Genomic DNA, 10933 nt, shown 5'->3' with positions numbered 1-10933 from the left:
TCTATTTTCGATTTGAATTATTTCGTTTTAAAGTAGTAATTTAAACCTTTCTATATATTTTGATCATGTCTGAGTTTAGGTTCATCATTGTGACGCGCTCCTGTTCAAGACCGAGACGCCAGAAAGCGTTTGTTTTCTTTATTTTATAAAAGCACAACGTTTTGTTGATATTGTGAGTGCACACAAATAAAACTAGACCCTTTACAGTTTAGAATGATGTATTACTCGTACCTTTATGAGCAAAAATGACTGCGCATTTTAAGTTGTTTCCACTGTTAGAAAAATGCAAGTGATCGCGCTGGCGTCTCCATGTTCTGCGGAACGTGCTTCAGTTTCCAGTCTCTGCACAAACGATTGGATCTGCGTCTAACAGCGCACATTTATATAGGTTAAACATTTAAACTAACATTTTGATATACTTGAACTGATTTATATATAGATTTTATTTTAGGCAAGTCCTGATGATTTGAGAAGGCTAAATTGATCAAACATAGGCTATAGGCTATGATCAATTCACTGTCTTCCGCTGGCCGTTACTTAAAAAAACAAAACAAAAAAACGTACATTTAACAAACAAAAAATACTCAATGTTTTTCTAAATTTACTTTATAAAAAAATGAAATGAAATATAATCACTTTTCCATTACATACACAACTGAACTACTTTAATAGCTGAAACAGTAGTATAAGCTTTTTTTGGGAAAAGGGGGAAAAAGACGGGCTAGGGCCTATATTTGAGACCCGTGCAGGGCTCTAATCCACTTCATCCAACGCTGTTTTGTTCTCATCTGTGAGCAAAGCTCTTGATATGTATTTTAGGTGTGTAAATGTATAATTGCCTTTTCATAATTTTTTCTGTTTTATTTAAATTTGTAGTTAAAACAACTAAAAATAAATGTATTTTAAAGTTTAGAATTAGACTGCCTTTGCACACAGGCTTACGCTGAAAACAACAAAATGGAACCTCAAGGTTGATCTAGGAAAATGTGTGCAAATGTATAGGGCCCCATTCCTATATTTTGCCTGGGGCCCCCAATTCATTAAATCCGCCCCTGATTACATAACGCCGTTTCCTTTTGGAAACCACATTAAATTTAACCGCGAAAAAAATATAACGAATTAACATGTAAATATGTTAATAACCCTCTCTTAACACCTCAAAAAATGTCAATATTGTAAAATCTTACGTAAATGACATAAGACACTCACTGACGTTATATTAAAAGCACGTCTTCCGTTCAGTAAAAGAGGCCGTTAAGACTATTTCTGAGGCGAAGTCCGCTTATTTTTCAATATAAGCTCTTTTCAGAATATTTCCGCCTTCCATGAAATCTCAAGATACTACCGGACTCGAACAATGAATGATGACTTTACATTTTTAATCTTTACTTACCATAAACCGTCTTTCACTCGCACTCGCTTCCATCTGAAGATGCTGAGTAAATGGCAGCTTCTCACACTGGTGTCGTAGAGATACGTCCGATGTTAACGTGACGTGCGTGCTCTCTTTCACGTCCGCGTTCCCAACCCAGCACCGTGAGATACTATTGGAGCACCGCTGGGTTATTGATCAAGACCAGCTTTCAACTCAAAATTGGGTTAAAACAACCTAACGTCCTTACCCAGCGGTCTCAACCCAGCATTTGGGCTGAAAAAACAACCCAGTGTTTTTTTTTTAGAGTGAATGTACCTACAAGCCACTTTTGTGTTCTTCTGTGCCACCTCTGTAGTACAAATTAATTTTTAATTGCATATGATTGGTTACTTATTTGTCTTATTCTGCTTCTTATTATATTGTTCTAAATAGAAATGGTTAAAAGCTTATAAACATACATTTTTGAATTTGACAGATGAAAATGATGCCATTACAAAGGTAAAAAGAAAATACCCCTGTAAGTCACTTTAAGGAGTCAAATGTCACCTCATATTAGGAAGGCTAACTTTTTATCAGAATTTGATTATTGATCAGAAGGTGCTCCTAAAATTTTTTTAATTAGGAGGACAAGAGCTCCTAAAAAGAAAAGTAAGCATAGAGCCATATGTGTAACAGTATATTAGATCCGTGCATGAGGTCTTAAAGAGAGAGCAGCCTAAATAAACCCCCATTATACAGTGAAGACTAACCAGTGTTATTGTACAGTTGAATAGATTATAGTTAGACCTAACTGAAAAAATGTAAGTACTGTTAATTTAATTTGTATCTGATTATTGTTTTTGTTTGTGCTATTGATTGTCATTAATTTATTTGTTCTTATTTTATTATTTACTATTTACTTGTCTTTTTTAGGTAAAATAAATTCAATTCTGAGTGCACATGATTCTTTGGTGGGGAGGGGAGGGGGCGTGGTCCATGGGAAATAGTCCTGCCACCACAGCTGGAAAAAATCCTAGGAAACACTGCATACATTTAATAAAATTAGAAAAATGCCATTACAAAAGTAAAAAGAAAATGCCCCTGCAAATCACTTTCACAAATCACACAGTCAAATGTCACCTCATATTAGGAAGGCTAATTTTTGATCAGAAGGTGCTCCTAAAATTTTTAAATTAGGAGGACAAGCACTCCTAATCACAAGAAAAAAATGCTCTTAAACTGGGTGTGAGACGGGTATGGCTGTGGAATGGGGTTTGGCTGAGGAAACATTTTCTGTCAAAATATTTTTTTTGCTTTTGTCGCAGTACAGTGTTTATTATCTTAATATTCTTTTTGAATGTCATCATTCAAAGCGTTTCTGTCTTCTTTCATTCAGTTAGGGATAGCTGGCTGTTTTTGTCCATACTAGGAATTTCCTGGAGCGTCCTGAGTTCTATTTCTTCTATAATGTATATGTGGATTTTCTGCGCGAGGGCCCCCTCAGGCATCCAGTGAGAATGAAACATACATTACATGTGTTCATAGCACTAAATAATGGCCAATCCATAAAAAGAATACTACTTTTTTTTTTAAATAGCATTTAAAAATGGCAAAAAAGAAGTAAACTAAAAACTGAGATATTTATTGAACCGTGGGCTAACTGTATTGTTGCACCCATACTGTTTACTCTGAAATACTGTATAACAGGAATATCACAAACTGAGTGCAGACCTTGATTATTAACCTATAAAAAAATATTTAACATTAAATCTTGCACCCCCCGTGTATTACAGTTCAGTGCAGCAGGAGAGATCAGATTCACCAGAGCCCAGCTGTGTGTCCATGAAGAGTGACTGCTCTATGGATCCTCCTCCCAAATTAAAGGGTGGAGAGACACGGCCGAATCTCAGGTGTTACTTTTCATTTCAGAATGCACTAAACATGTAACACTTTGTAATTTGAGTATTGCTTTTATTAATACATTTAATTAAGGTAAATTAAGGTACATTTAAGACTTTTTAAAGACTTTTAAAATTTTCTGCGCGAGGGCCCCCTCAGGCATCCAGTGAGAATGAAACATACATTACATGTGTTCATAGCACTAAATAATGGCCAATCCATAAAAAGAATACTACTTTTTTTTTTAAATAGCATTTAAAAATGGCAAAAAAGAAGTAAACTAAAAACTGAGATATTTATTGAACCGTGGGCTAACTGTATTGTTGCACCCATACTGTTTACTCTGAAATACTGTATAACAGGAATATCACAAACTGAGTGCAGACCTTGATTATTAACCTATAAAAAAATATTTAACATTAAATCTTGCACCCCCCGTGTATTACAGTTCAGTGCAGCAGGAGAGATCAGATTCACCAGAGCCCAGCTGTGTGTCCATGAAGAGTGACTGCTCTATGGATCCTCCTCCCAAATTAAAGGGTGGAGAGACACGGCCGAATCTCAGGTGTTACTTTTCATTTCAGAATGCACTAAACATGTAACACTTTGTAATTTGAGTATTGCTTTTATTAATACATTTAATTAAGGTAAATTAAGGTACATTTAAGACTTTTTAAAGACTTTTAAAAAGGAAATTTAAGGAACACAATCTGTTGTATCAGCGACACTTTAAAGTTGGAAAATAGAACTTCTAACCAATCTCCATTACTTTTTAATTCATTTTCTAAAAAATAGGTTAAAGTTTGTATAGCTCTGCTCCCAACCACTAGAATATAGAAATAACGTTTACTGAACCTTCTGAAAACAATGCAAAAAAGTGACGTTCTTCATCAGTATTTTAGTCGTGTTCCAGTGCAGCTGTCTAAAGATTCTTAAATCAAGATACATTTACTTGAGAAGAAAATAGCATAAGATATGAAGTGTTGTTTCTGTGAAACTGATCAAAATAAAGTGAATTTATGATTAAAAATGAATATCTGTCAGTGGGCTCAGAAAAATCTACTCACTTATAAACATTTATAAGTATAAACGTATAATTTTTTTTTCTGCACAACATCAAAATGTAAAAAGTTGATTTGCTTTTGAAACAACTTTTCAGTTGATGTCACTAAATCCTCTTGTTTGCTGTATTACAGTTCAGTGCAGCAGGAGAGATCAGATTCACCAGAGCCCAGCTGTGTGTCCATGAAGAGTGACTGCTCTATGGATGATGACACACGGCCGAATCTCAGGTGTTACTTTTCATTTCAGTATATACTAATAGTGTAACATTGTGTACATTGTGGTTTATTCATTTATTAAGTATTATTTATTGAGTCATTAGTATAAACATATTTTTCATCAAGTAATTTAGTTAATCGACCTTACTGTATCAATCGTTTATGGCTAAGGTACATAGAAACTGGGCACATTGTTTTTTTTCACCACTTCAAACAATCCATTTTATATTTCTAATGTATTAACAGCAAGTAAACTACCAATTCAAAATATCAAAATATCTTGACTGTTTATCTACTTCATGCTGTTTAAGGCGAATCCTGCGATCCAGACCAGATGAAATAGAACCCATCTGTAAAAAAATGAAATATGATGAGTTTATGAATCAACCACCAGACTTTAATGAAAGCATGGGTCCTGGTGACAGGTAATATTCAAGGTTTTGATGCTGCAAAGATTCATCATATAGTTAATAAATAATTCAAAGGTTTCCCTTCATTAGACTTGTACTGTTTTTATAAATGTACCACTTATGGCACTTTTCCACTGCGTGGTACGACTCGGCTCGGTACGGCTTAGTGCGGCATGGCTCGGTTTGGCTCGGTTTGCGTTTCCACTGCAGTTTAGTACCGCTTTAGAGTGGGCGGGATTATTCACATGTCGTTATAGTTGCGCCGCCTCTACTGCCGCGACTCCTAAAAATCTTTTTAATTTCGCGTCGCCCCATCAAGCTCTCGCTGGATCCGCTCCTCTGCTATCAACGAGAGGAACGTCTGTACTTCCTCAACAGGGGGAACAGCCACTTTTTGGTTGTTAAAAAAAGGTGCGCTCATTCAAAACAGTTGCGTTCGATCCTTCGCTGGCTGTGCTGATCTAGCGGTTCTGTTGTGTTTGTGTCGCAAGTTCAGTGACACAGGTAGTGACGATTCTCTCCGGCCAATACGTGATCAGCAGAGTTTACACTTCACATTTTGGTAACGGTACGGTTCACTTGGAACCCCAACCAAGGTGGTACTAAAAAAAGTACCAGGTACTGTACCCAGTGGAAAACCCCCCAAAAGTAAACCGTACCGGGCCGTACCATGCAGTGGAAAAGCGCCATTAGACTCCTGTAATAATGTGATATTTTAATTTTCCAGTCATGAAGTCCTCAAAACATTTAGATCAAATCTGATGAAGAGGTTTCAGTGTCTTTATGAAGGAACAGCAAAGCAGGGAAACCCAACACTCCTGAATGAGATCTACACCGAGCTCTACATCACAGAGAGTGAGAGTGGAGAGATTTGATGGTCTGGACGAGTGTCGTCTGTCTCTGGATTTTCAGAGCAATGTGAGGTTGTTTGATGTAAGTGAATCAGCCTCAGTGAACGTGCTGCTGATGAACCTCATTGTGGGAAATCTGCTTCCCTCTGCTCTCATCTGGATCACCTCCAGACCAGCAGCAGCTGATCTCGTCCCCTCTGAGTGTGTCCATCGAGTGACAGAGGTACGAGGCTTCAATGAGCCACAGAAGGAGGAATACTTCAAGAAGAGAGTCAGTGATCAGAGTCTGGCCAATACAATCATCTCACACCTGAAGTCATCAAGGAGCCTCTTCATCATGTGCCACATCCCAGTGTTCTGCTGGATCTCAGCCGCTGTTCTGGAGAAGATGTTGAGTCGAGCAGAGAGTGGAGAGATTCCCAAGACTCTCACTCAAATGTACACACACTTCCTGATCCTTCAGACCAACATCAAACATGAGAAGGACTATGAGAAGAACGTGACAGATAAAGACATGATCCTCAAACTGGGCAAACTTGCATACAAACAGCTGGAAAGAGGCAACCTGATCTTCTACGAGGAAGACCTGAGAGAGTGTGGTATTGATGTGACAGAAGCATCAGTGTACTCAGGATTGTGCACTCAGATCTTCAGAGAGGAGTTTGGCTTGTATCAGGGGAAAGTCTTCTGCTTTGTTCATTTGAGCGTTCAGGAACATCTAGCGGCTCTGTATGTGCACCTCTCCTATAAAAACAACCGCTCACAGTTTCTCTATGATGTGTCCTCAGAATTGTCAGAGTTTTTCACATATAATTTATCTGATGTTCATCAGAGAGCTGTGGATAAGACACTACAGAGTAAAAATGGACATCTGGACCTTTTCCTGCGTTTTTTTCTTGGTCTGTCAGTGAAGAATAATCAGATTCTCCTACAAAGATTAATGAAACAGATAAGAAGCAGCTCTGATAGCAATGAGAAAACAGTTGAGTACATTAAGATGAAGATCAGGACCTCTCGATCTCCAGAGAAATCCATCAATCTGTTCCACTGTCTGAATGAACTGGGTGATCATTCACTAGTGAAGCAAATACAACACTATCTGAGATCTGGAAAAATAAAGAAAGTCAAACTTTCTTCATCTCAGTGGTCAGCTGTAGCTTTTGTGTTGTTGACATCAGAGAAGGACCTGGATGAGTTCAGACTGAATGAATTTGTTGGAGCAGAAAATAAAGCTGATCACGTTCTTCAGAAGTTGGTGCCTGTGATTAAAGAATCAAGAAGAGCTGAGTAAGTATCACTAGACTGTTAATATTACACAAATTAAAGGGCTCATATGATGCGTTTTCATGTTCTCCCTTTTTTTTTAGTGTGTTATGTAGCTGTTTGTGCATGTATAAGATTTGCAGTTACAAACCTCAAATTCTCGCATAAAAGAATGCGAGCATGCAAGTGCAGCTCCTATGTCTTTGAATGGGTAAACATCAAATTCTCCAAAACTGTTCACCAAGCTTACGATTAAATTTCATATTTGAACTCACCAATGAAATCTGACAACAACTTTCTCATAAATGTTGTTTCTTATGCTCCAATAGCATTAAAAAAGCTTATTTTTTTTAGGCTAGACCAGCCAGTGCGCATGCGCATTCCTAATTGTGCGTCTCCAGAACGCTGACAATAGCTGTCTCATTTAGAAGGCCGCATCCTCTGAAGGATGCGTATACGGAGTGTTCTCAACCCAGAATTAAACGAGACGGCCTTTGTAGGATGAGCGGAAAAGAAAAAAGGGAGTATCATGTTGCTATGCCAACACATTTATAGTGTCGTTGCACTTTCATGCTAGTTAAATGTACAATACCAGATGGTTAAACAAATTAACAATTACTCGCTTGCTAGCAAAGGACTGTTCTCAACATTTAAAAATCACTAAACTCTTGTAATCCTGTTTACCACATCTACCAACCGAGGGAATACAACTTAAAAAAGAAGAACTTGAAAATACATACATTTAAACGCCACATCTTCGCTTTTGTGTACCGTTACATCTGCTGGTGCCAGATTTTTTTTAACTTCAAATAACGACGCAAAGAATTGTGGGTTATCTGTAGCAGCGAAGGATACACCTCATGCATCAAGTGTCCTACTTGCTTTTCTGAAATGAGACAGCCTAGATGACGAATGCCTTCCTAAGCCTTGGAATGATGGTGCGTTCAAGTCATGTCAGATAAATCGTATTTACGAGTTGAACGCACATGAACGCCACCACAGAGTCGTTATTACGAGTGGGAAACTCAAAATTTTCTTTAAGCCCCGAGTTTCCGAGTTGAAGGCGTGTATGTGAGAAAATGTGTCGGATGCAATGGACGCATCCAAAGACTAGATATGCAACATCTGTATTGATGGTAAATTTGTTGAAATTAATAAAATGATTAATTTTTTTTGTAATGTAAAATAAAACTATGTTACATATACAAAATATTATACTATTGTATAATTACCAAAGAACATATGATTCAATTTACATCACCTTCATAAATTGAATAAAAACAGAAAAAAGCAAAAACACAATGACGCACATTCTTTATTCATCATTTTGTAGATGTAAAGTTTAAAAAATCGTTGAATTTTATGGAAAAAAAGTAAAATCTCCATATTGTTCCGAGCAAAGTGACTTGAACGCACCTGACGTCGTTATTACGATTTGTCAACTCGTAAGTACGAACGTCCCAGGAGGACTTGAACGCAGCATGAGACACAGCTTATTTCTATAGCAACCGGGACTTCTAAGGGCAGCTGCAGTGACATGATGTCTTTACCGATTAGCGATTGGCTCTTTTACTCAGAAGGCAGGCAGGGGCGTAGATTACGCGGGGGACATGTCCCCCCCACTTTTAATATCACGGAAATTCGTCCCCCGCACTTTTTCGGGCAAGTGTGTTTGAATAGAGGTTTTCAAGAGCCGGTGTGAATAAATATAGATTTAAATTCAAAGAGACAGGATAGTCTGTGCATGATCTGATGTTTTATTCGGACCCAGAATAATGCGAGATGAACATCACGGAGCACTAAACACTCAAAATTGTATGTTTCATTCATGCTCTCACGCACAAAGTCGTACGAGGAAATCCCTAATATGGACAAAAGCGTCCAGCTATCGCTGTATGAAAACAGTTGTTTTAAAAAAAACTGAAACGTTTGGAAACATGAAGACATTTAAACATACGATTGCAACAATATATGGTTTATTTGTGTTTGTCAAGTCATCTCCAGGTAATAAATAAAGTATTTTTTATATGCAGTGCTAACTGACATAGCATTTATTACAGTATTGAAACTATTCTGCCTTATTATTATTATGTGATAAAAAAGTGTTTGTATTATATAAACAAATCATTATTATTGGTTATTGTCCAGCAGTTATCTGATTTCTAAGCCAATTAAAAGCTAGAAATTACAGAACAATTAAAGTTGACGATACACTACCAGTCAAAAGTTTTTGAACAGTAAGATTTTTCATGTTTTTTAAAGAAGTCTCTTATGTTCACCAAGCCTGCATTTATTTGATCCAAAGTACAGCAAAACAGTAACATTTTGAAATATTTTTACTAGGCTATTTCAAATAACTTTTCTATTTGAATAAATTTTAAAATGTAATTTTATTGTGATTTCAAAGCTACAATTTCAGCATCATTACGCCAGTCTTCAGTGTCACATGATCCTTCAGAAATCATTCTGATATTCTGATTTGCTCCTCAAGAAACATTTATTATTATTATTATTATTATGAGGTTGAAAACAGCTGAGTAGAATTTTTTCAGGTTTCTTTGATGAATAGAAAGTTCAGAAGAACAGCATTAATCTGAAATAGAAATCTTTTATAACATTATAAATGTCTTTATCATCACTTTTGATCAATTTAAAGCACCCTTGCTAAATAAGTGTTCATTTCTATAATTTCTTTTCCAAAAAAATAAAAATTATACTGACTCTAAGCTTTTGAATGGTATAGTGTATAATGTTACAAAAGCTTTTTATTTCACATAAATGCTAATCTTTGGATCTTTCTATTCATCAAAGAATCCTGAAAAAAATTACTCAGCTGTTTTAAATATTGATAATAATAATAATTTAAAAAAGGTTTCTTGAGCAGCAAATCAGCATATTAGAATGATTTCTGAAGGATGTGACACTGAAGACTGGAGTAATGATGCTGAAAATTCAGCTTTGATCACACGAATCATTTAAAAATATATTCAAATAGAAAGCAGTTTTTTTAAATAGTAAAAATATTTCACAACATTACTGTTTTTGCTGTACTTTGGATCAAATAAATGCAGGCTTGATGAACATAAGAGACATAAAACATAAAAAATCTTACTGATCAAAAACTGTTGACTGGTTTGTTATACAGATTACAGAAATGTTTTATATATATATATATATATAAATATATAATATATAACCTTTCTGTCCCCCTCACTTCTGAAATGATGGCTACTCCCCTGGGCCATTGCATTCATAAGCTCAACAGAATCGTGTGTGATTGGTTATAATGCAGCACAAATGCGTCTGTTTCTGGCTCAGCGCAAACAGATTTGAATTTAGCAGCTGATGCTGTGCCGCACTGAACGATCTAATCATACCTGTGTGATTGTATCAAATATAAAAAATATTATTTGGCTATTTTTTGTCTTTTGTAAGCTGCATTCAAAATGCACTTGGTTCAATGCCCCCTCACTTTGAATGGGCATGACGTCTCTACTCATCCCAGTAGCACGGCTAGCTTCCGATAGTAATGAGCACTGAGTCACCACTTCTATCTTAAAGGGGTCCTATTATGCGTTTTCACTTTTTGAATTTTAGTCAGTGTGTTGTGTATGTTTGGGCATAAAAAAGATCTTCAAATTTACAAATCTCAAAGTCCACTCCAAAGGGAGAAATTTCGTTTTTTAAAAAACCCTTTTCAAGAACTACAACGAACGGCTCGTTTGTACTACAGCATTTGTTTTCCGGGTTTTGTGATGTCACAAAGTGGCCCATTAGAATATCATTAAAATAATTCCCGCCTACGGAAATTCGAATGGTTGGGGGGTGGGGAGGGCGAGGTCGTGGTTAGAACGCTTGGTTGAGTGCATCAGACGA

General features: G+C 36.5%; 1 protein-coding gene across 1 annotated transcript in view; it reads left to right on the top strand.

Annotated features, from left to right (window-relative positions):
• LOC107558814 (uncharacterized) overlaps positions 1-10933 on the top strand; it is an 85221-nt gene that overhangs the window by 50436 nt on the left and 23852 nt on the right. Inside the window, exons 6-12 of the mRNA XM_016242501.1 lie at positions 3148-3264; positions 3702-3818; positions 4450-4545; positions 4845-4958; positions 5671-5781; positions 5813-7081; positions 7193-7268. Coding sequence (XP_016097987.1) covers positions 3148-3264; positions 3702-3818; positions 4450-4545; positions 4845-4958; positions 5671-5781; positions 5813-7081; positions 7193-7268 — 1900 coding nt within the window. The remainder of the gene's footprint in view (positions 1-3147; positions 3265-3701; positions 3819-4449; positions 4546-4844; positions 4959-5670; positions 5782-5812; positions 7082-7192; positions 7269-10933) is intronic.

This window comes from Sinocyclocheilus grahami, unplaced genomic scaffold (assembly GCF_001515645.1).
Source record: "Sinocyclocheilus grahami isolate Dianchi unplaced genomic scaffold, SAMN03320097.WGS_v1.1 scaffold661.1, whole genome shotgun sequence".
Lineage (NCBI taxonomy): Eukaryota > Metazoa > Chordata > Actinopteri > Cypriniformes > Cyprinidae > Sinocyclocheilus > Sinocyclocheilus grahami.
This window is presented reverse-complemented; position numbering and strand designations above follow the sequence as displayed.